The sequence below is a fragment of the Gymnoscopelus braueri genome (assembly GCF_963280865.1).
Source record: "Gymnoscopelus braueri genome assembly, chromosome: 21".
NCBI classification, from domain to species: domain Eukaryota; kingdom Metazoa; phylum Chordata; class Actinopteri; order Myctophiformes; family Myctophidae; genus Gymnoscopelus; species Gymnoscopelus braueri.
The window spans coordinates 23,699,989-23,726,590 of NC_137623.1; the positions used below are offsets into that span (position 1 = coordinate 23,699,989).

General features: G+C 40.6%; 2 protein-coding genes and 1 long non-coding RNA gene across 3 annotated transcripts in view; 1 reads left to right on the forward strand and 2 right to left on the reverse strand.

Moving 5' to 3' along the window:
- gyg1b (glycogenin 1b) overlaps nt 1–26,602 on the forward strand; it is a 439,315-nt gene that overhangs the window by 242,334 nt on the left and 170,379 nt on the right. The gene's annotated exons all lie outside the window — the stretch shown is intronic.
- LOC308077546 (NACHT, LRR and PYD domains-containing protein 1-like) overlaps nt 1–26,602 on the reverse strand; it is a gene marked incomplete at its 5' end in the record, with an annotated part of 80,820 nt that overhangs the window by 15,127 nt on the left and 39,091 nt on the right. The window contains 5 exons of the mRNA XM_080418295.1: nt 8,671–8,720; nt 11,574–11,638; nt 13,051–13,585; nt 20,217–20,358; nt 20,579–20,686. Coding sequence (XP_080274421.1) covers nt 8,671–8,720; nt 11,574–11,638; nt 13,051–13,585; nt 20,217–20,358; nt 20,579–20,686 — 900 coding nt within the window. The remainder of the gene's footprint in view (nt 1–8,670; nt 8,721–11,573; nt 11,639–13,050; nt 13,586–20,216; nt 20,359–20,578; nt 20,687–26,602) is intronic.
- LOC308076752 lies at nt 16,442–17,313 on the reverse strand. Its single transcript, XR_013932325.1, has 3 exons — nt 17,219–17,313; nt 16,783–16,899; nt 16,442–16,677 (listed from the first exon to the last, which is right to left on the reverse strand). It is a non-coding gene; the product is annotated as an uncharacterized lncRNA (long non-coding RNA).

The window sequence follows — 26,602 nt, forward strand, 5'->3', positions numbered from 1 at the left end:
AAATCAACATAGCGTAACAAATTTACACAGTAATACATGTCATCAACAAATAGAAACACTATAGGCCTACTGTATGAACAAAAGAGATGGGAAAATTACATTCACCTCCCCTTGTTTTCTCCTGATAGATGTTTCTTCAGGGCAATGTTGAAAGAAACCAGTGATGGACATCCTTTAATGGATGGGGTCAGGGCATTCCACATTTTGGTGGCAGAGTAGCAGAATGACAATTTTCCCATTTTTGTTCTAAATGTGGGTGGTACCAGATCATGGTCGCTCCCTCTAGTGGTGTGACTGTGGGTGTCACTGACTTTGGATAAGTAGTTAGACAGTAGTGGTGGGAAAAACAGTTCATTTCGGTGAACGAACAATTTCGTTCACGTTCACGGCAAAGATTCGTTCAAATTATTCGTTCACGTTCTCGTTCAGTAGCGCTTCCGGTCCCGGCGGAGCGTATGCGATGCGCTACGCTAACTGAATGCACCTGTGTGCATCTGATCCCACTGACATGACTGCACAGTCTGCACAGAAACACAGCACTGTCATTCACCATCTAATTGCACCATCTTCTTTGTAATATAATGTGTAGAAGTAATAAATTACTGCAATATATAATGTAAATTTATTTTTATTTGTCGATAATTATTTATAATAACAATAATAATTTTATACAAAGCAGCCCAAGTCAGTACACTCACATGACTATCGATTTACAACCATGTCTACTATTATGTCTACCAACTACTATTAACTTCATGAATAGTAGCTGTAGCATACAATTTGCATCATCTACTCAAACTAAAACGTGTTAATTGACCTATCTGTCCTTTGTCTAGGACCATGCATATCTATTTCTTTTGATACTTAAATGTGGTGCTAACACTATCTGTCTTTTGTCCAGGAACAACAGTAGGCTACCTTTATTTCAATTCAAATAGCAATACACATGCATGTCTATACTGGAAAACTCTACAGCACAGCTTTCTGTCTGTCTGATGGTCTGTCTGTCTGATGGTCTGTCTGTCGCGGGAGGAATAACAGCCCGCCCATCGTGTGTGCGGTGTGCGGGGGTGGGGGGGCATGAACGAAATCGCGAACGTAACAGTTTCAAGAAGTGAACGTGTTCGTTCACGTTCACGTCAAAGATCTAGTTCTTATGAACGAATCGATCATGACCGACACATCACTATTAGACAGGTATGAGGGTATTGGGGCACTGCACCTTTGACAATTTTAATACCAATCCCATTGTTATTTGCTTAACCCCGTCTTCTACTCTGAGCCATCCCAATCTAGCAAAGTGTGTTGTAATTAGGTGGGTCATGGGCTTTAGGCCGAGAAGTAGTCAAATCAGTTTACTCAAACATGCACTGAAAGTCCCTGAGAAGCTATCGCTAATGCCGAACGAGCTAACGCTGGTTGCTTGTTTCTCTCCCAGAACCTGGCAACTCGGTGTTGCCAGGGAGAGAAATAAGCAAACAACGATAGCTCGTTCGGCATTAGCGATAGCTTCTCAGGGACTTTCAGTGCATGTTTGAGTATCATGAGACTCTACAATGAGTAGTAGTAGAGAAAAAAATAACTTTGCACGAATTTCCCTTAGCCACGCGCTCCCATTATAGCTAGGGAATTTTAGCAAAAATAATTGGACCATCTGTGAAAAAATTTACTACCAATAGCTTTCTTCACCAATGTGTTCTTATAGGTGTCTAGAATCACCTCTCAATTTATTTAAACCCGACTCCTCGTGGAAAATCCTGGAGAGCCAATCAAAGTTAAAGGGATACTTCACTTTAGGGCCGGGGACACATTTAAAAAAAATATTAAAAATAAATGAAAAAAGTTACGGAAAATTCATGGCCCCCTCACGCATTAGAGTGTCCTACTAATGCGTGAGGGGGCCATGAATTTTCCATAACTTTTTTCATTTATTTTTAATATTTTTTTTAAATGTGTCCCCGGCCCGAAAGTGAAGTATCCCTTTAAGGAGCCCAGAGGGCTTGGGTGAAAAATATGAAAAGAAATAAAAGTCTTGTGAGGTGTCTAACTAGGGGTTTTCAGGGGTGCTGAATCCATTCCAACCATTATTTTTGAGTAAAAATGTCTCCCTGGCCATCTAATATTGGTATATTGGTTCTTGTTAGTGTATAATCAGTGTATAATCAATGGTAGGGGATTGGGGTGTTGTTGAATTGATTCTATTCTGAAAAATAAAATAAAAATATTGCTAAACACTTGATAAGAGTGTACACCTACTGTGCACATGCTCAGTGGGATACACTGTCTGCATGTGGGGAAGGAGCGGGAGTGTTGCATCCTGGAAAATATTTCTGGACGATTTTAAGGTACGGTAGTTTATCTACTTTTTGGCATTTATTTTCCTCTGCTGGCAAAACTTTTGATTACTGTGAATTTAGATGTCAATTTTCTCTAGCCTATTGCTTACATTGAACAACCATTAGTTAAACAATCATGACACTTGTCTTTTAGTAGACAACATGGAAGAGGATTCTGTAGCTTGTGGCTTAAAGGTTCGATGACATTCATTTTCACTTTTTAAATTTGTTATGTTTTTTGGGGGGTTTTATGACCTCAATTACACCCAAAAAATCTGAACTTTGAACATTCAGTGGATTTTCTGTGGTCTGGGGTTTTCTGAATAATTAGGCTGAAAAGTAATCTGAGCTTGGCCCTTCAACAGTGAGGTCACAGTCGATTAATCCCGCCCACTCTCCTCCTCGCCCCTCCCCTCCCCTCCCCTATCCTTTCCTTTTGGGGGGGGTGGAGCAGAGGCGATGATTGACAGGCAAAATCCCTCACCAGCGACACCCGCAGGCAAAGATTTCTTTTTTCATTGCAGTTGAAAAGGCTTTAGAAATGTGAGACAAAACACCTACAGTGAATCACTGGAGTGGAATTTTCAGTTAAAACTTTTTGTACACATTTGAAGGACAAGGACAAAGACTCTGAATGTGGTGTAAACATGAATGTCATGATACCTTTAAGGTGATTCATCTGTGGTGGTCCTGAGACTGAGATTCAAAAGCTCTCAAAAGTCACCCAAAAAGGCTATGCACAGATTTTGTCTTATTATGAGAGTGTGGATGATGCAGCATTAATCAGAAGACTACATGAGGACTGGAAAAACTGAGATGACCCCAAACTAAGATACCATTTGGAATGCAAAACCGAGCTATAGTCGTGCAAGAGGTATATCCACTGGAAATCGTACGTTTTTTTCACTGTGATGAAAGTTGCCACTTGCAGATTTCAATCCTAATCTATGTTGTGAGTGACATCATAATTGAATAAAAAGTATAAAGTAATTTAATAAGATAGAAGAGGTAGAAGTACAGTAAAGTGCGTTTAAGAGAGTGTAATAAGTTAAGGGAAAAATGTGTCTGTAATTAAAACATAGATCATAGATCATCTCTACATAGACACACAGTTCAGTGAGCTCAGTGCACAGTGTCCACAGGTTTATCTCTCATTCAGCAGCCTAATTACTGCTGGATAAAAGCATTCCAGAGTCTCGTGGTGCTGCTACCGATGCTCCTCCATCGTTTGCCTGGCCGTGGGTGTCGCAGCGGCTTGAACAGACCGTGGCTGGGGTGGAAAATGTCCTTGATGATGCTTCCGGCCTTAGCCACACATCTTTTTTCATGTATGGCCTGGAGAGGGGGAAGCTCACCGCCCACGATGCGCTGCGCCGTTCGCACCACTCTCTGTAGAGCCTTGCGTTCGGCTGTGGTACAGTTTCCGAACCAGGCGGTGGTGCCGCTCATCAGGATGCTCTCGATGGTGCTGGAGTAGAACGCCCTGAGGATGCGGGGGCTCACTCTGAACTTTTTCAGACGTCGGAGGCAGTACAGCCGTTGTTGGGCCTTTTTCACCACCTGTGTGGTATGTGTGGCCCACTTGAGGTCCCTCGAAATGGTTATTCCGAGGAACTTGAAGTCCTCGACCTGTTCCACTGCTGCACCATTGATGGAGATGGGTGCATGCTCTCTCTCCCGCCTTCTGAAGTCCACGATGATCTCCTTGGTCTTATCGACATTGAGAGCCAGGTTGTTCTCCTGGCACCACTGTGTCAGTGCTCCGACCTCTGCTCTGTAGGCCGTCTCATCATTATTGTCAAACAGGCCCATGACAGTCGTGTCATCTGCATACTTGATGATGACATTTGAGCTGTGTGTGGCTGCGCAGTCGAAGGTGTACAGGGAGTAGAGGAGAGGACTCAACACACAGCCCTGGGGGGCTCCTGTGTTGAGGGTCAAGGGGTCTGATGTAATGTTGCCCATTCTCACCACCTGACGTCGGCCCGATAGGAAGTCCAATATCCAACTGCACATGGACGAGTGCAGGCCCAGGTCCTTGAGTTTAGTATCCAGTCTGGTGGGGACGATGGTGTTAAAAGCCGAGCTATAATCCACAAATAGCCACATACAGTGGCCCTCATTTATCAACGCGGTGCAGCCCAAATAATGGGCGTAGGGCGAGATCACCGCACCTTTCGGCATTTATCAATATATCCTGACGTGGGCTTCATCCTACCATACGCTGAGATGTCACGTCTGGTCGAGACCAGTTGTTGACGTTGGCTGCGCCCGTTTATTCCATTCTAGACCTGCGGAGCAGCATTGTCTGACTGTCTGACAGGCATCTGGACACATAATCCACTCCTAAATGTATATCTACACACTAATAATTAATCCCTGTGAAAATATAACATTTTATAAAGTAATTTAAACAAACTGCTAACAGTCATTCAGTTGCATTGATCTGCAAGCTCAAAAACGGGTCGCATCGCCACTCGTTGTGAGCTTGTAGATCTGCTATTTTCAAAATATACGAGCGCTTTTGCGTCGGGACTCGGGAGTCCCGTGGTCGGGACTGCCGACGATCTTTTCATGGACAGTGAGGTGTACAAACTTACAGTAGCTTGTCCTAAGTTATGGAGTTATGTCATAGAGAGTTTTGAAGACTACAACCTGACTGGGTTAAGGATATAAACCCGACGCTCCAATCTCTTATTAACGGGACGGACCGAAACCACTGCCGTCTCACGGGGAATATCCTACATGACTGCTTGTGCACTGCTCGGTATGGGTTAAATAAATTAATATACAAACGTATTCCATTCATGGCGATGTGATTGGTATCATAATATGTCATTCATGTAGGCTACAAGCCTACGTGACAAAGATTGTACCGCTATACGGATTACAATACATGAAAAACACAGCTGGGCGGGCGTGTGTGTGTGTGTGTGTGTGTGAGAGAGAGAGAGAGAGAGAGAGAGAGAGAGAGAGAGAGAGAGAGAGAGAGAGAGAGAGAGAGAGAGAGGGGGGGAGAGGGGGGGAGAGGGGGGGGGGGGGGCGTGTGCGTGTGTGGCGAGGCAGGCGGGGGAAACTCTTTCTCATTGGCTTTTGATGTCTTTGGTCATATTCTGGTCCTTCTTCATGTCGTAAAATCGGGGCGTTTTGAGAATATTTAAGGGCGTGTTATTTAAATGACGCTAGGTTTCAGCCGTGACATTTATCAAGCCTGGGACCAACTGTAGGCTCGGATCAGCTGTGTAGGATTCGTTGATAAATGTGACTTCGACGTTGGTGTACGGCCGAATATATGGAAAAATATAAGCCGGTTTATACGCTCCGTTGATAAATGAGGGCCACTATGTGCATGATCAAGACCAACGGCCAGGCAGGAAGAAAAGACGCAGGGCATTGTCTGGGTCAAGTAGTTCAAGTGCTAGCTGGCACACTTGATCTACCATAATACTTGCATCCTTTGCAATGAAGGTATCAATGTTGGCACATTGAAAAGAAACCCTGGTAAGTCTTTTGTATGTAAGATTCAAATGAATTTTGATAATTGTTTTTCTTGCTCCTCATTGTAGGCTTCCACTCAAAGTAAAATAATTTAATCATGCACATACTGTATGTGGCTACCTTTTATCCAGACAGATCTCGGCAGTTGTATCGTGCACCTGATAATGTCTACCAGGACCAACTGAAAAGGAGTTTGATGCAGAGAGCAAAGCGACGAGGTGATGACTGGGGACTTGAAGTCGCTGGTCGCCTGGTGGCAGAAGAGGCAGTATATCATATTCGATGCAGAAGAGACTTTAAGAACCCTGTTACAAAGGCTGAGGTAACATTATATGGATACACAATACAGCTGTACAATACAACTCACATTTCTTGTCCTGAGGGAAGAAATATAATTTTTAATAGTGAAACTTTTGACTTCAAAATAATTTATTCTGCAAGATTGATATGGGTCCAGTAATGAGGGGGACTAATAAAGGATAATAAATGTGAGTTGTATTGTACAGCTGTATTGTGTATCCATATAATGTTACCTTAGACTTTGTAACAGGGTTCTTCAAAGTCTCTTCTTCATCGAATATGATATACTGCCTCTTCTGCCACCAAATCTATAATACCAGACAGGCGACCAGCGACTTCACGTCCCCAGTCATCACCTCGTCGCTTTGCTCTCTGCATCAAACTCCTTTTCAGTTGGTCCTGGTAGACATTATCAGGTGCACGATACTGCCGAGCTCTGTCTGGATAAAAGGTAGCCACATACAGTATGTGCATGATTAAATTATTTTACTTTGAGTGGAAGCCTACAATGAGGAGCAAGAAAAACAATTATCAAAATTCATTTGAATCTTACATACAAAAGACTTAACATGGTTTCTTTTCAATGTGCCAACATTGATACCTTCATTGCAAAGGATGCAAGTATTATGGTAGATCAAGTGTGCCAGCTAGCACTTGAACTACTTGACCCAGACAATGCCCTGCGTCTTTTCTTCCTGCCTGGCCGTTGGTCTTGCTCATCTTGCTCTAAAGAATAGATTATTTTTAAAGTTTTTATTAAATTATGATGTCACTCACAACATAGAATAGGATTGAAATCTGCAAGTGGCAACTTTCATCACAGTGAAAAAAACGTACAATTTCCAGTGGATATACCTCTTGCACGACTGTATAGCTCGGTTTTGCATTCCAAATGGTATCTTAGTTTGGGGTCATCTCAGTTTTTCCAGTCTCACTCCTCATGTAGTCTTCTGATTAATGCTGCATCATCCACACTCTCAGAATAAGACAAAATCTGTGCATAGCCTTTTTGGGTGACTTTTGAGAGCTTTTGAATCTCAGTCTCAGGACCACCACAGATGAAGCACCTTAAGCCACAAGCTACAGAATCCTCTTCCATGTTGTCTACTAAAAGACAAGTGTCATGATTGTTTAACTATGGTTGTTCAATGTAAGCAATAGGCTAGAGAAAATTGACATCTAAATTCACAGTAATCAAAAGTTTTGCCAGCAGAGGAAAATAAATGCCAAAAAGTAGATAAACTACCGTACCTTAAAATCGTCCAGAAATATTTTCCAGGATGCAACACTCCCGCTCCTTCCCCACATGCAGACAGTGTATCCCACTGAGCATGTGCACAGTAGGTGTACACTCTTATCAAGTGTTTAGCAATATTTTTATTTTATTTTTCTGAATAGAATCAATTCAACAACACCCCAATCCCCTACCATTGATTATACACTGATTATACACTAACAAGAACCAATATACCAATATTAGATGGCCAGGGAGACATTTTTACTCAAAAATAATGGTTGGAATGGATTCAGCACCCCTGAAAACCCCTAGTTAGACACCTCACAAGACTTTTATTTCTTTTCATATTTTTCACCCAAGCCCTCTGGGCTCCTTAACTTTGATTGGCTCTCCAGGATTTTCCACGAGGAGTTGGGTTTAAATAAATTGAGAGGTGATTCTAGACACCTATAAGAACACATTGGTGAAGAAAGCTATTGGTAGTACATTTTTTCACAGATGGTCCAATTATTTTGCTAAAATTCCCTAGCTATAGACCGCCGAAGTCTGACGTCATTTACACATCCTTTGTTTGTCTACCTGGTTCGCAGTTTTCCACCCCCGTTCTGAATCCCACAGACGTATTTAATATCGCGTCAAATAAGAACTGTGTTCCAAAAATAAACAAATGACCCCGGCGGGTTGACTCTTATGGATATGAAGCATCAACTGACGGTGAGAAAACGCTAATGTTACTTCCGCCGAATTAGTTACATTTTCGCCAGAAACAGACTGTATCAAATATAAGTGACTGACTATCATAAACGATACAGAACCTCCTCCCTGACAATAACGCCGACACGCTGTGTTTATTTTTGGACCACAATTCTTATATGAGACGATTCTAAGATGACCCAATGTTATTCTCCATAGAGAAATTACTTCCGCAAACCTGGGGATGAACGAGTGACGTCAGGACTTCGGTGCTCTATTATGCCAATGGAGGGGGTCGAAAAAATGACGACAGGGGAATCGCTGGAAAAAATCAACGCCACTTTCTACGTCGGTAGGTGAGTAACGACACATCAAAGATAACACTTAAAATGTCCGGATTTCTCCTTTAAAGGTGCAAGCATAATCAAAATGTCATTGAGAATGAGGACTCCAGCAAGAGTCTTGAGAGCACCTTTGTTGACAAAAGAGGAAATCCTGCCCAAAAATCTAGAAACACACACACACACACACACACACACACACACACACACACACACACACACACACACACACACACACACACACACACACACACACACACATTACCTGCAACGTCTCTGATGACATCGACACATTTGTCTGACTTGGGCCAGCACCTGGAGGAAGAATTTAACATCTGTTGAAATGCATGATACAACTGTCTGTCTGCCTGACAAGCTAACAGTTGGCAATGACGTCATGAGAAGGAGGAAACATCAGTTGAATCAAAAGAGCTGAGGAGCTGACGTGAGTGAGTACGCTCAGGTCAAAGTGATGGAAGATTGATAAATGCAGATTGTTGCGTTAAGATCGGCGTACGCCCATTTTTGAGCTCTGAGACACTGAGCTCTTGATAAACGATATACTTACATTATAATTTTGGCCATTGCTTTGAAAGAACGATCAGAAGGCTTAAATACAGGAAACCAGTCATGTGATTAATAAGCTATTAAGATGTTTTGTTTGTTTGTTTTCTAGTCTAGGCCAGTAGTTCTCAAAATAACCAAATTGACCCTTAAAGGATCTACACCATGAATTTTTTTTTTTTTTTTATATTTAATATCATATGGTGTATGTCCCTCAAACCTTTTTCAAAAGGTTTGAGCCTAAATCATCACTCAGATATACTCATCCCAAGTCAATTGTCTCTGGCTTATACAGCACTTTCAGCTGCAATACCAAAACGTCCTCTTGGGCAGGGGGGGGGCTACTGAACAATTCTGTCTGTTAATAAAAAAAAATATTTAAAAAAAAAAGAAAAAAGGAAAACATCTGCATAAAAAGAAGCATCTAAGAAAAATACAAAATCGAAAAAAAAACACTTTGAAAATGTTTGAACAATTCCACCAAGTGTTTGAGGTGCCTGTTTCACCCACTTCCGGGGGGCGGAGCCAAAATCCGAGCCCGAAGTATTTGTTCGTAGACCCCCACTTAGGGGGGGTAGAAAAAGTTTCGGAGCGATTCGGGCACTTTTCATTAAACATTGGGTTTGCAAGTGACATCACTTGCGTTGCACATTCTGAAATGGCCTGTTCAGACACGCCCATTCTGAAAATCTCTGAAATGAGAATGAACGACTGAATGTTAAAAAAAAAAAGTGGGGTACAAGAGACACTGGGGAGCCCAAAAAATACTAAAAAACCCCAAAAAAATGAAATTCATGGTGTAGACCCTTTAACTCTTTGCCTGCCACAGACGAGATTTCTCGTCGGATTCTGCCAAGGCGCCTGCCATCGACGCGCCTGCCGTCGACGGCCTAGCTGCCTATCAGTCAAGTCTCAAAGTCTGCCTGTCTGAATATATGTCACTGCTTCATAGACTGTTGGTTTAGGTCTTAGAAAATAGAAAGTATTTTTTGGGGTAATCTCTCAAGAACAGATTCACAGAACTGCGCTACTGAATCTGTCGGGAGCCCGTTCAAAACGTGTGAACATTGGCCTACACGTGGCCTACAAGTGGGCGGGCCTTAGATCAGGAAGTAAGCCGCACTTTAACCAATCAAAGCCGCTCCAGTCTCCACAGAGGTTCCAGATCCGCGAGGCGAAACATATGGTCCGCGGCCCGGACTGAATAATAATAATAATAATAATAATAACTTGAATTTATATAGCGCCTTTCAGAAACCCAAGGACGCTTTACAGTACACAAAATAAGCAAATTAATTGCCAAAAGCCTGAGTAAATAAGTGTCTCTTCAGTGCGGACTTGAAAGAGTCCAGTGTTGGCGTCAGGCGAATCTCCATTGGGAGAGAGTTCCAGAGGTCAGGGGCTGCCACACTGAAAGCTCTATCGCCAACGGTCCGCCTGTTGCTACGAGGGGTGGTGAGGAGCCCCAAGTCAGAAGACCTCAGGTCCCGCTCTGGGATGTAATCATTGAGGAGGTCCGAGAGGTACCCTGGGGCTAGGGCATGGAGAGCTTTATAGGTGAGGAGGAGTAGTTTGTAGATGATGCGGAACTTAACCGGAAGCCAGTGGAGGTGTTTAAGGGTGGGGGTGATGTGCTGCCAGCGTTTGACACAAATAGTGCACAGCGCACGGCAAGATTTCATTAAAATTTCTCCGTAATCCACAGAAGTATGTTTATAATATCACCAGCCGATCAAAGAATACGATTTGAAACACAAGTGACAGATTTTGGTTGAATGAACCACACTCGCTTTGCGACTCGAGCCCCTCTCTCTGGAACAGTTAACAGTGAACAGATTGTATCTATGGCCACCACACCGACGGTGCCGTTTTTCTCCATCGTGGCAACCGTTGGTAACTGGTGTGGTTGTCTGTCTGTGAGAATGATCTTCCCGGCGTCTCCGCACGGGAACGTTACATCACATACACTAAATGTAACTCTGCGAGGGTACAGATGGAACCAAATGGATCCGTGGTCCTGTACCCTCTCTCTCTCTTGGACTAACAAAAACAGCCAAAATGGCTCTTTTAAGCCTCTCAAATTGTTAATGAACAGAGCTAAATCAGTTTGTGTGCCTCAGCCTCAGGATAAAAGGATAAAAGAGTCATATTTTTTGTTTGCCACTGCGTGGCCCCAACGGCACCTTCCCGTGACCCTACTTTGGGTCGCGGGATAGTGTCACGGAACCCATAGTGTTCCGTGGTGGAAGAAATGTTATCTAGTCGGAATGAAAACATAGGCTTACCACCGGAAGTGGAGGGCTGAGGGCAGAGACCAAACGCCGGTTTTCAGTCAGCGTCGGTCTATTTAATCGCTTCCCCAGAGTCAAATGCAAAAGTGAAAAACGCTGGGGGCGCTGTTTGTCCTTTTTATTTGACGATGGGTTTCCAGATTGTTTTTCGGGTGAATTACTGACTCAAGATCAGATGTGTGCTGTCTCCGGTCGTTTTGCCATTGGTTCCAACTCTCCTGACTCAAACCTGACAGGTTCCCTAGCTTCAGAAGTGTCTATTCAAGCGTATATCATTTATATTAGTGAAGCCCTGCAAGCTGGTACAGCTCACCTGTCTCGTCTGCTGTGTTGTCGCTGGTCTCTGTCATCTCTGGTACAAGGAGTCCCACTCTTGTCCTGCACATGCAGAAATCAATCAATAGATGACACAACACATGTTGTGTTGCCTTGTTAAAATCATGAATTCATTCATGCACAAGTGATAAAAGTCTCCTATTGACCAACCATTTTCACTCACCCACTGGCAAGCATTCTGTGCATCTCCGGATGCACAGAATGCTTGCCAGTGGGTGAGTGTTAGTTTCAAGAAAGTTATTCGAATACATGTATAATACAATATATTTGACCTATTGGGAGATAGAACATGTTACATGTTCAATAGAATGAAAACCCTAGCCCTAACCCCTAACCTAACCCTCTCCGCAAAACGGTTAATAAAGTATTAAAAAAAAAAAAAAAAACATAAAACACTAAACAAGACATAAGACAGACAAAAACATGAAACTTAAAAAGTGAGTAAATAACCACACTTTTGTCCTGGAATAGATGTGGGTGACGCATTACTTTTAAAATGTTTCTAATATAGCTGATTCTACTTCCAAATAAAATGTATATACAAGTCAAAATGTAAATGTTTCCTTCCAGTCCCAACAATCAACAGCTATCATCAACTAGTTCATAAAAATGTATGTAAGTTAACATAGTAGGGTGTGGTTGAGCGTGTGTTGTATGAACCGTAAGTGTGACTTGTACCACGAATAGCGTGAGGAAGTCATACTTACCTGGCAGACAGGGGAAAACACTTTTAATGTGTTGTAAAACTGAAAGTCATGAAACCTTTAAGTATTTTTGGGCGGTGTAGCCGCCCCTATAAGTGGGGTTGGGACACCTCATTAGTACACATGCTGTACTGTGATTGGCTCATTAGTACACCCCTAGCTGTACTGTGATTGGCTGACTCTATCCAGCACTGTGATTGGCTAGCGAGACACATGATGACATTAATAACCTATAAATAGGACTATGCACTTCAAAAAAACATTTTTTTAAAAAGTGAGCTTCCATCACTGTGATGACCACTGTGATGACCACACCACCCACTTCACACTGGGTGTGATTTTTTTACAAATTCCAACAACTTTTAAGGGTTTTTACTAATTTTAACAACTTTTAAAGGGAAAGTTTACGTTTTTTCTATCGAATAGTCACAGCCCTCCTATATGAGACACAGACCAAGTAGATTTTTTAAATCATTTTTATCATGAGCATTAGTGACTGAGGACCAATTATATGGAGAAGTAGAAGTAGAGTCATCCTTTAAGTATGGTGGATTACAATAAGTGTTTTGCCATTGACTTGGCAGGCACACTTAACTCTTTGACTTCCAAGGACGAGTAAACTCGACAGCTGGCACTTGGTGTGTGTGTGTGTGTGTGTGTGTGTGTGTGTGTGTGTGTGTGTGTGTGTGTGTGTGTGTGTGTGTGTGTGTGTGTGTGTGTGTGTGTGTGTGTGTGTGTTCCTTTACTTACTTCATCTGGCACAGAGATGCTGAGGAGGAAGAGTTGTTAACATAGAACCCAGGATACAGTGGTTCAGTGAATGTGGACTGGAAGGTGTGCAGGTGTCTTAATGAGTCAGAGGACACTCTGTAGAAGGACAGAGTCCCAGCAGGCCAGTCCAGACACACTCCTAGTCTGTTGGAGCCAGAGGGGCGTACAGCGAGGGTAGCGTAGTTCTTATTGTGACCAACATGGTATGTGTCAGCTTCATCCTTACATAACATACTCCAGGATTTGTCATTCCATCCAAGCACACAGTTATCACCATCTCCTCTCCTGTTGATTCCTATGTAAGTCATTGCTATATCAACCTTTCCTCTCCACTCTACCTCCCAGTAACAGCGTCCAGTCAGACCTTCTGTACACAGAACCTGTTGAACGGAGTCAAATCTGTATGGATGATTAGGATATGACTGAACCTCATCCATCCGTGACACCTTAGTGTTGTTCTCAGATAGGAAGAGTTGTCTGTGTGCTGTTTTTGAATCCAGTGTGAGATGACAATCTGATAAAAAAGCAACACAGAAAACATTAAATTAATTAATTAAATCATTCACTGAGAGAGATACAAAGAGATACGATAAAGACAGGAAGACAGACAGAATAAATTGTGTTAAGTGGCAATATTATGTAACACTTCCTATGCATCCCATGTCTATAATACATTATAAACATAGAATGCGTTGTAATCTGGGATGAGCTGCTAGGGGCGCAATGAGCTAACCTGGCATTGGCCAGACTGCTACGGTGGATTCACTCTCACGTTCCTCCCCGGTATCAGTCTGGACTTCGGCCTATAGGGAGCGAGTATGAGAAATCAGAAAATGATTTTGATGTTTTTCACTGTTGTACGGACAGCAGTTGAAACGCAGTCACTGATTGGCCCGATCATTTTCGGATTTCTCATAGTCGCTCCCTATGGGCAGAAGTCCAGACTGATACCAGGGAGGAACGTGAGAGTGAATCCACGTCATCAGTCTGGCCAATGCCAGGCTAGCAATGAGCGACTGGAGTGATTTCTCGCTGCACTAAATATTTGAGTTTTAAGGCAACATTACTTTCCTTTTTATGAATCAACGTTATCTGTGATCTTTTGTGAACCTTAAGATACAGTTCTAGCTGCTTGGTGCTTAGCAAATGATAAGAAGCACGGCAGGACGCAAAGACAACAGTAGCGGCAGCCGTAAACTCAGTGGGCTGTGCGCGCTCCTCTGTCTCCTTAATTCCTGAGATTGTTCCGAGTGACCCTCCAAATCTTCACATTTCTTTTGCAATGCTCACAGCTTAGTAGGCAGCCGGTTAACCTCTCTTTCCAACATAGTGGTTGAGTCTGAAGTCACTGTGGCTGCGGTCTCAAGGTCTCGAAACTCATCCTGGAACCGAGACGATTCCTCTTGAATCAATTGAGTCACAGAGTCAATGCGGATTGTAGCACAGACTACTTTCAGAAGGCGGTGGTGTGTCTGCAGACACATCACCACACCACCGCCTTCTGAAACCAGCTGGCGGAAATTGGTGGAGTTAAATCAGAAATATGTGCCTCAAAAGCAGAAGTCTGTGTATTATTATTGTTTTAGTTACTTAATTACTGTGAAGCTTTGCACGTCTATTGCCACCAGGCCAAGGAAGAAATGCCACCCTATATTTCTTTTAATTGGCCTCATGTTGGCGCTATAACAGAAAGATTCACATTTCGGCCTTTAACTCTTGAACCGTAGGTCATGCAATATTATCCCTTGGATTCCTACCGTAGGATCATTACGCAACTCCCCAAATAAGCCAAGCCCATTTCCACCTGACAGGTTTTCTGCCATGTTTTTGTTTGTTGCAAAAAAACATTTACCGGTCTTATCCCCCTGTTCGAGTAGTTCTTCAGCCTGTCTAGAAGTAAGGTCATCATACTCAAATTGAAGCAGAAAGCGTTGTTTATATAAATCTGGTGCATATGTTCATCGAAGCTCACTCGCTCACACATTGCAATTCATTTATAATTGAAAGTATATTCAAAATGTTGAACGCTGATAAGGCATAATAAAAATGTTGAGCCCTGATAAGGCATAATTAGTCTAATATTGCATCTTGCCATATGATACGTGTGACAGAGATTTTATTATTTTATATAGCATGTCTATTGTCCAGAAAATTATGTATTGTATCATTTGTCAAAAAAGAAACAAAGCCTATGTGCTCAAATCAGGGCTGGCATACTTGGTCTTCATATTGAGACGGGTAGATATGTAGGCACGGTTGAGGAGGATAGATTATGTGGTTTGTGTGATCTTAATGAAATTGAAAATGAAATGCATTTTGTTTTGTATTGTCCATTCTACAACTCTATCAGGCAGAGACTTTTTAATAAGGTAGATCCTAAGTATGAATTTGTGTGGTTGGATGACTCAGAGAAACTGAAACGTCTATTTCAACAAGACATTTTTTCATTTGCTTCATTTCTTGACAAGGCCTGGTCAATGAGGAGGTGGGCCGTTTACATGTAAAATGGCATTGTCTTGTTTTTGTTCTTATTTTGTTCAAATAATTACTGTACGCATGTTTTATTTATTTGGTATGTTATAAGGAAGGACGTAATATGAACAGGAAGGACTGTTAATGTCTTGTTTTCTTTCTGTGTAATGTGTCATATAATCCCAAATGGGATGGGCCAAAATGGTGGCATGACACGAAAATGTAATTCATTCATTCATATATATATATATATATATATATATATATATATATATATATATATATATATATATATATATATATATATACACATACATACACACACACACACACACACACACACACACACACACACACACACACACACACACACACACACACACACACACAATTCAAAAACAAATAGGCAACAATGTCAGTCAGTTAAATTGTGTTTATTGATACAAAAAAAAAAACAGTATACAGTATATATGAACATTTTAACCCATTAAAACCGGGAAAGCATCTGTGTCATTTTAGATTGAGCTAAAAAGAAATATTTTATACTATGGCTATTAAAAAATAGCAGATCTACAAGCTCATATAGCACGTCACTTCGTGCCACGCTACGAGCTTGTAGATCTGACAATGTTGTGCAAATCTTTGAATAGGCTATATATATTATTTTTAAGTGAACATTTCTAACTCCAATATTTGCTTCTGGAGGTCCATGGAACAACATTTTTTACTAAGAACAAAACTCCCACAAAGGGGACAATAATGACAAAAATGTGCAGTTCTGTCTCTCATGCAGTGTCTGCCTCTCTGCTTCTCTTTGAAGTCCCTCCACCAAACTGGACAACTTAACAGTTAACAGTGTAAGAGAGCTAGAAATGAGCTGTTCTGTCCCAGTGTGTCTCGCTGCACACGGTGGTGATGAAGGGAACGCAGGTCTCTCCGGTTTTCTTTCCTCTCCTGAAGCGCCTGGCATAAAGCAGAAAGCTCCCCATCTTTCTCGGGTGGAGGTGAAACGATACACACCACCTGTCCATCTACGATGCCGTCCTCTTCATCTGACATTAGTTCAGGGGCTGCATGCTCCCACACGGCCCTTTCTCCATCAGTCTCCAGACATGCAGTCCTGGTGGTCATCAACTGTAAAATATAGAATAGCAATTAATTATGTATTAAATTACCATTATTACAGGAACACAAAATGTAAAACAAAAAACATCTTACAAACAGTTCCATATAACTTACCCTCAATCTACTGTCGGATCATCATTGAGGCATTCATCTTCTTCTTCTGGTCAGCATTCTCTGGCTGGTCCAGGCGATGGCTTCTTTTCAGAGACTCAAAGTAAGTCCTGCAAGCAGCTAAAATACAAGGAAAACACAATTCGGATTTATTTAGTTGTCTATCCATATCCATATCATATCTATTCAAAACCGCTCAAAAAAAGAGCACCTACCTACAGGTGTTTTTAACTGGCCCCTGTAAAAAGTCTAAGCTTATCACCGGTATATTATTTTGTCTTTAAATGTCTCAATGAATTGAATACACAGGACATTAATGGAAACAAGCCCTGCGGGATTATCTGGGTTATCCTTTTAGCATTATTTTGTATAAATATGTGCCACTGTGCCATTCTTGCAAACTGTTATTCAATAAAAAAAATTAAAAAAAATGTCTTACCCGTTATAACGACACTATCTACGTCGGGGAAAGCAATGCCGACCTGATCCAACATATGGGTCATCACTGCAAGATTACGTGGAGTCTGGAGAATTGATACTGTTGAAGAAAAGCAGCATGTTAGTTGATTCCAGAGAAGCCACACAGCCACACATCTACAGAAAACAACGCAATTCAATATCTATGCTTTTCTATGTAGGCCACCCATTGCTGTGTGTGTGTGTGTGTGTGTGTGTGTGTGTGTGTGTGTGTGTGTGTGTGTGTGTGTGTGTGTGTGATATTGATTGATTGAATATTGATTGAATATTTTATTAGGCAGAAAATGTAAAACAGCACCGTTACATTTAATATACTTTGTCTAACAGGTCCGTTCATGAAATAGGCGGGTGCATTATGAAAAAAAAGCACCTTACCCCAAAAAAAATTCTCAACTGTTTTTTTTTGTAGAATGTGGTGTCCTGAATAACATACTAAAAGTCTACCAAAGTTTGACCACTTTTAAGGTGTTATTTTCAAGATGGCGTCCAAGATGGCCAAAAAACGTAAAATAGCTTAATTCCTTCATTATTTATCCTAGACAATTACTTTTTGTGTCACTAACCCCATGTTTTGGGGGCCTGGGAATCCATTGGACTTGTCCAAATTGCAGAGATACAATTAGATAATTGTGAAATCTGCTATTTTTGGCAAAAGTTCTCCTCAGGAAAAGGGATGCTAGGGTTCAAGTGGTTAAGGTAAAACATAAAAATCATATCACACAAAGATATGGCGGACCCCCTGTAGTAACTCTGAGGACCCCCTAGGGGTCCTGGACCCCCTGTTGAAGACCCCTGATATAAACAATGGTGATATAATTACCGTTCTAAATTAAATTTGAGCTGTTTTCTGAGCTGTGTAGACGTCTTACAGCCTCCTGCAAACAAAATGACTATAGATTAAGCATAACGGCCTTCTCGACCAAAGCTGTATCTCAACAGGTCAAATGGAAAGATTCATGTTTTGTCCTTAGTTCTGAAGTAAAAATATGTAAAACACAAAGGAAATGTATTCATTCACTTAAAGATAACAAAGGGGAAACTGTAAACTTAATACATACATACAGAGACATTTTTCTTTCAAAAAACAAATAATCTGATAACTCTGCAGACATGTAATTGATGAATGCAAATTCTACCATCAGTTAGTTTGCAAAAACAAACAAACTTCACAATTACTACTTAAAGTGTTTCAGGTTTCCTGCTAAATTCATCCATGTCATATAATATTATGCTCTTGTCATACTAATTCAATACAATGTAATGTATCCTACTAACAATTTAGAAATACATAATGTAGGCTAGAAGCTTACCTTAATTCAAGTATGTTGAATCAGTCAGTCAACTGATTTTCATCTGGCTGGCAGTTAAGATTTCAAAGTCTTAAGTGTGATAACCTGATTGGCCAAACTGAGAAAGTTGTGAATGGCGGTGCTGCATTCACATGATATTTAGTTTCTATAACACCTTTGGTCTTTGCTTTGGTCAAAGCTGCAACAGCCTTCCGGGATAAGTTCTTATACTCTATAACATCTCAGAGGCAACTATTGCACTTTTTATTACTACATTGTAATTATTTGAAAACCATGTGTGTGTGTGAGAGAGAGAGAGAGAGAGAGAGAGAGAGAGAGAGAGAGAGAGAGAGAGAGAGAGAGAGAGAGAGAGAGAGAGAGAGAGACCCGCGCTCCCTGTCTCTCTCTGTGTTATTCTCTCTCTATCTCTCCATGAAATGAAGAAAAAAAACCTGACCGCGCATCACCAACCAGGGGGGTCCCCGGACCCCACTGTGAGCACCAATGCGCTCATCTTCAACAGGAGTTGGATGGGATGCAATAAAATGAATACATAGATACATTTTGATTGGTCAAAAGTCTAGCAAACTTGTGTGGATTACGGAGAAATTTTAATGAAGTCTTGATCGGGGAGCTACACACTTATGGATCTCTTTGTGTCAGTCCGTGCGACGTGTGGTTCCCGGAGCGGCTTGGAGCGGCAGGCGGCCCTTGAGTAAATGTACTTAGTTACTTTACACTGTCGATTGGTCTATATCCAGCCCAAGTCTGTATCATATATCATACATTTCGACCATTCGAAAATAGCTACAAGCTCACAGATCTTGTAGATCTGCTATTTTCAAAAGATTTGTATATGTCATACAGAAAACTTGTGAAATGGGACATTCTGCACAATGAGTAGCCTACTTTCTACTTTTGGTACTTTATTTTTTGTAGGCTACTTTTACTAAAGTAGATTTTGAATTCCGGACTTTATACTTGTAACAGAGTATTTCTACATTGCAGTATTGATACTTTTACTTTATTAAAAATGTGAGTACTTTTTTTCCACTGACTGTATCCATGTCCAGTCCAACCACGAGGTTAGTGCCAGGGACCACCTTATAATATTTATTTAGTTTATCAAATTAGTTTTTCACAATTTGTCAAATGTTTTTGAAAATAGCAGATCTACAAGCTCACAATGCATTGCATTTTCGCTCCGCGAAATTTCTTCTTTGATGTGGAAGCTTGCATTGACTTTATAAGGTTTTAAAAAACAGGCGAAAAAAACGTATTATTCGCATGAAGAATTCGCCCCCGGTGTGTAAGGACCTTTAGTCCTCAAGATATGTCACTGAACCCAGATCCAGCTTCACAACATTGGTCTCCTTGGAAGACCAATGTTGATACATTTCCATTGAAAATTCTGTCCAATAAATGAGCTGTTTTTTTTTTAAACAATGTTTTGTGGGCTTGACACGGTGCAATATGAATGCAAACCGAACCAAATTAAAATCTGACAATGTTACAACTTCACTCATGAATGTACTACAATATAGGTTTCTGAAATCACCCGTTTGGTGTCTATCAAAATATGCAAGATAGGTATGGTGGGGGAGATAAAGTTTGAATGTGAAAACGATATTCAACTACATCCCATAATGAATCAGAATAACTCTGTATTACCTTGCAGGTAAATGTCTTGCTGCCAGACCAGGTTGTACTCAGGTCCCAGTAATGTCAATGTGACACATTCTGCATCGAGAGCCAACTCCACCTCAAATGTTGGATGGTAATTTGGGCCATAGTTCAGATGGTAAATCACAGCCTGAAAACAGAGATAACTATACTATTGTACTATTGTATTGTATAGTCATGCACATAGTGCAAGTTGTGGTTGTAGTTGTAGCAGTAGTAATAATACTCAAACTGGTAGTTGAATTACTAATACGAGTAGTAGACCTGCAGTAGTAGTGGAAATAGCATTATCACATTTTCGGACTCACACTGCTTTACTATACAGAGTTAGTAGTTTTAATGTGTGATACCTTGGGTTGTACTTCAGATGAAGTACATTGCAGACTGTAGACTTGGTTTGGGATGAGATTCCAGGACGAGGAGGAGGTTTTGATGTATTCATCATGTTGTACTTTCACCTACAATGACACCAACACAGTTTGACCAGATGGTTCAATCATAATGTCTGTTATTTGGGCACATATGCCTGGCTATGTACACAGGCTACTATAACAGTCAAACTGTACTTTTACTCTCAAAACAAGGTATATGGGCAGATAATTCAGGCTTTATAATTATCCAATAATTCAGGCTAAGTACACAGTGATAGAGTTATTTGATTACTCTTATCTGATTACTCTTATCTGAATTATCATAATGTGTCTAGGGTCCTTAACCTGTCCTATTAATTATGGTCTCATATTGGGCCTGTAATACTGTCATGTTAAAAGTACTCTGTACTCTCAAGTCCCTCTGTCTGCCCGCCAAGGTCAAATCCAAGCTACAGGCTTTCTCTGCGGCAATCTTGTTTTGGGAACACAGTATCTGGGTGTTCTTTTCTCTACAGCTGTCTCCCTTTAGTGTCACCAAATCTCCACTGACCAGTGACAGGTCAGAGATGTCAAACGTGTTTGACCCAGACATGGGGACGCTGTTGTCCAGAGATAAACTGTCACACAATCATCATCTACCATCATCTACCATCATCAGACGACGACGGAACCTCATCGCTCTCCACCAATGGCAGGATTACACCTCCGACGGCTGGACGATTGATGTCACATCCTATGATGTCATATGTTTATGTTACTGGACAATGTTAAAAGCTCGTGCTTGCTCTGTTACACTACGGAGAGATGGACGGCCGATGTTGCGGACCTGTGATATACTGTAAACCTTCTATTGTCTCTCTGATCTGAATACAAAACATGTTTCCTTACACCCTTCGCTGCCTGTCTGAGTCTGGTCTTTCCTTATCGTCTCCGTGCTACAAGTATCTGTACTTTGTGTGGGTCATAAGGTGAAATTCAGCTCCAACAATTGGTCCATCGAGCCAGGATATGTTTGAAATATGGTGTACGGGGGGGAACTGAGCTATTATCAGACTCTCTTTCCCCGGCAGACCATATTTTAATACGTATCAAACGAACCGGCCTTGGGTGTAACGACTTATCACTTCTATTCAGATGAAGGTTAACTTTGAACAGTATCACAATTTATTTTGTTTGGGACCTGGACGCGATCGCTGGACCTTTGGACTGGACCCTCGACATGTCTCAAATTCCACATGGTCCAGCCATCGGGGTCGGGATCCCTGAACCAACATCAGATTTGATGAGTATATATTTCTATTTTTATTGTACCATGGTCCAGTGATCGGGACCTCCATGTAACTTATCCCTGCCTTGATCTGATGAGTATACCTTTTTCTTTATTGTCTTTACCGAACCATTTGTCTCATAATTATCAGCCTGTTTGTAAATTACTGTTTAACACAACTCCGCTAGGGAGTGAGTGAAGTAAAAATGTTTTATCACCTTTTATCCCTGGGAGAACATTCCTGAATGTCTCATAAATTCTCTTATCTACCTGGGTCATTATATAGTTTGTCTTTGTCTCTGTATATGTTTATGAGACCACCGGAGACACCCCGTACACTGATGTTTGACTATCAGATGTAGGGGGTTTGTCTGTGTGCCTGCATGAATATATCCTTACAATTGTCATAATGTACTGATTTTCTGATTCTATACTGATATTTGACCTAAGATTAACCCCTGTGATATAGCCACCCTTTTACACTGCCTATTTGCTATATGTGGGTTAATGTTACACATCGGGTCTCATATCAACCCATAAGAGAGTGTTCCAGTGTTGCTCTCCAAGATCCTGGCTACATTTACCTGCTCGCTACAGGTAACACCATGTATGCAGATCTGTGTTTTCAATGTCAGTACCACCCTTACCATCCCTCTTAGTACGAAACATTACCAGCCAGCTGCATACCGAACATTACTAACATGTTCGACCCAGACGACAATTGCCCGTTTGTCACCCTTGAAACTTCAGTACATTGTGTCAGTACATTTTTTTGTTTTGTCTTATATGTTTGTTTTATTTTGACCACTGGAGTTAAATCATCCATCCATTTAATATATTAAGCTTTAACAATAGGTTTTAAACCCCTCTTCCATACAGCCTCTCACTTCTCCCATGTCTTATCTGTTTACATTCTCTTGTTCAGAGCTGGTATCATAACAAGGCTATGCCCACAGAAGAATACATTCACACACTATACTATGAAGGCTTGTTTTAAAAGTTTAAAATATATATATTTTAACACTGTTCTAAATTCATTGAACCATCAGTATAATTATTTTTGCCTTAAAAAATTAATACATTTTAATTTATTTAAAATATATTTTTGAATATAATTTAAAATAATAAGTAAACCAATCAGGTTAAAATCTTTTTCATTCCAAAATTAGTTTGTTGCTGGAAGATATCTATGTTCGGTATGTTTGTATGTCTGTGTGTAGTAATGAACGATTTCTCTCTCTCTCTCTCTCTCTCTCTCTCTCTCTCTCTCTCTATGGGTCCGCCAGCTGTCTACGGTGTGTGAGTGTCCGAGCGAGCGAGAGAGCTAAGGAGTGAAAGTCTATCTGGTTATCTTTTTTCTCCCTTTGGCTATCTATGTATGAGTGATATGCAGGCATGCGTGAATGAATGCGTGTGTCTGTCTCGCTAGTTCTAACCATTTTAGTCAAAATTTCAGTAATTCTCCAGTCAGTTAGAACAAAGTCACTCTGGTCTCTTAAAACTCCATTTCCCATAATTTCTTCTGGTCTGAGACTCCATTTCCCATAATTCCTTCAGCAGGAAGTGTTAGTGGTATGTTAGACACGTTTCCATGGCAACGTCATCCTGTAGAGTCTCTATTGAATTCCATTTAAAACATAGATCCGTTAAATTAACCCACAATAAGATTCAATTTGTTCCATATCAATATTGGTGAACATTAACTATAATATTAAGTTTATTATCAAGTCATTTTAATTTATTTTAAAAGTTTTGAAAATATTTTATCATTTTAACTTAAGATTTTTTTGTAAGCTTGCAGATTTGCTATTTTTCTGTACTTATCTCATTTCAATATACTCTTCAGAACAAAGATGTTTATTCCTTATTTTTCATTGTTATATTTTAATTTTAAAAGTTTTAATTATAACTTTTTAATTTTAATTTTTTTTAATTTTTTTTTTTTTTTAAAGGAAAAATTAATTTAATTTTTTTTTTTTTTTTTTTTCATCCCCTTTCTCATCAACAGATCATCTGACACACATTATATTATAGATATATGGGTGTCAAATAGAGGGGAGTTTGATGAATATTTGATTTAAATATTTGATTTAAATGTTTAATTACTGTATTTTGTGTTTGTGTTTGTGTTTCATTTTAGAACGAGAATGTAAGCCACCCCATTACCCAAACCCAATTCCTGGACAACAGTCACAATACCTGCTAATTGTACATACAATTGTACATACAGGGCTAAACTTTAATTTTATATTTGATTACAAACTGTTTTAAACTCTGCCAAACAGTAAATTTGATTTCCATTCTGTCTTACAGATTTCAACTTGTGTCTTGGATAGACAGATGTTTGATGCCCACATGCCAAAGAGGAAAAGTAGGTCCTATACGTCTGTGTGAGTAAAGGGGCATCACGTGAGTTTTTCCCGCCATAAATTATTTTGCTTAGGGTTAACATATCTACCCACAGTATTGCTTCAAGGAGAAGTAGGGCTAAAATTCGAATGAGCCTATACACACTTGGGGGCGGGACCTGAAACAACAGCTTCTTGGAAACAAGACTATGCTGGCTAAAGTTCCTGGTGGTACATACATTGTGGGATTTTCAGGAAAAGTTAAAAGTTAAAAAATTCAGATCCTGCCAAGGGATGGCCTTCAAAATAAAATAAAATAAAGAAAGGTTTGACAGATCTGTTCATAATTATAATACCTTATTCTGGGAACTTATGAGGTGATGTCATTTTTCTCATTTAACAGCATATAGAACCCACTTACCATTTTAATTATTCTATAGTCTATGTAAGATTTCATCCTACTAACGCTGATTATTTACTCATGAACTATAAACCCTGTTTTGCTTCCTATTTGAATAAATTAATAAATTATACAGTCCTTTTGAAGAAGTATAAATGTGTATGTTATCTAACACCATTTATTTTTGGCCTTAAGTCCTTTAAATCTTTGCCTGTCTGATTTGATTTTGAATAATGTCACAAGGTACAATCAACTTGACCTTTGACCCTATCCAAATCATGATAAGATGTAGGCTTGATTGAGTTATTTGATTACTCTTATCTGATTACTCTTATCTGAATTATCATAATGTGTCTAGGGTCCTTAACCTGTCCTATTAATTATGGTCTCATATTGGGCCTGTAATACTGTCATGTTAAAAGTACTCTGTACTCTCAAGTCCCTCTGTCTGCCCGCCAAGGTCAAATCCAAGCTACAGGCTTTCTCTGCGGCAATCTTGTTTTGGGAACACAGTATCTGGGTGTTCTTTTCTCTACAGCTGTCTCCCTTTAGTGTCACCAAATCTCCACTGACCAGTGACAGGTCAGAGATGTCAAACGTGTTTGACCCAGACATGGGGACGCTGTTGTCCAGAGATAAACTGTCACACAATCATCATCTACCATCATCTACCATCATCAGACGACGACGGAACCTCATCGCTCTCCACCAATGGCAGGATTACACCTCCGACCGCTGGACGATTGATGTCACATCCTATGATGTCATATGTTTATGTTACTGGACAATGTTAAAAGCTCGTGCTTGCTCTGTTACACTACGGAGAGATGGACGGCCGATGTTGCGGACCTGTGATATACTGTAAACCTTCTATTGTCTCTCTGATCTGAATACAAAACATGTTTCCTTACACCCTTCGCTGCCTGTCTGAGTCTGGTTTTTCCTTATCGTCTCCGTGCTACAAGTATCTGTACTTTGTGTGGGTCATAAGGTGAAATTCAGCTCCAACACACAGGTTACTTTACAAATCTTTAATCGTTAATAGCAGGAAATTTTGACATTGCTCTTTACGTAGCTCTGGCTGGGTGTCAACTAAGGCCGGCACGACACTCGATACGTACCGAAAATTTACCGAAATTGATATTTGATACAGTGTACCAAAATCAAAAGCCATATTGTGATTCTCACGCTATTTCATTATGTCACTCCCGCACATGTGCACGTCCAAGGGAAGTCACGTGCTGTTGTTGTTTTGCTGTACATTCCTAGCAGGAATGCTCTTTCTAGTGTTGGATTGTAAAGACCAGTCTGCATTACCTTCCATTTACCCATCTGTCCGATAAAAAAGATGACAGCCAACAACCCAAACTCCCACATAACTCCTGCGGGTCGCACTCTAGAAATAACGAGCACATGCAAGCCTTTTCAGTGGTGGAGAACGCTGGAGTGTTCTAGAACCATGTTACAAAGTTCCATGGCAGCAGATCGCATTTGAGAAAAAGTGCTTTAAAAAAAAAGCTTGCCTGCGATGTATAAGAAATGAAGGCAACAGTTACTGAATGGCTGAGCCATGTAAAATTGATTGCCTGATTGATTGATTGATTGATTACAGATCTCTGCTAATCTCCGCCAGGCCGGGTTGTCTACCCAAGGCCCGCAAACTTTGGAAGTCAGTCATAGCCACTTGTAATGGGAAAAGTATCTTTTCAAAGAATGTTAACTAATCTTCTTAAAGAAGAATCTGAAAATGTCAATGACAGTTGATAAAACCCAAAGTTTATATTATTAACACATTGTGTGCCGTTTTTGAAAAGCCATGCGTGGAGTGCCATAAATGGTCCGGACCGTTTAAGCCATTTTTTTTTCTCCACATGGGGCGCTGTAACGCAACTTTGGGATCATCCACGGAGTCTCTAAGAAGGAGAGGATGGATGTGGATCCATGCCAAAAAAACTTCTCTCGTCCACTCCCATTATAACTTCTTGAGA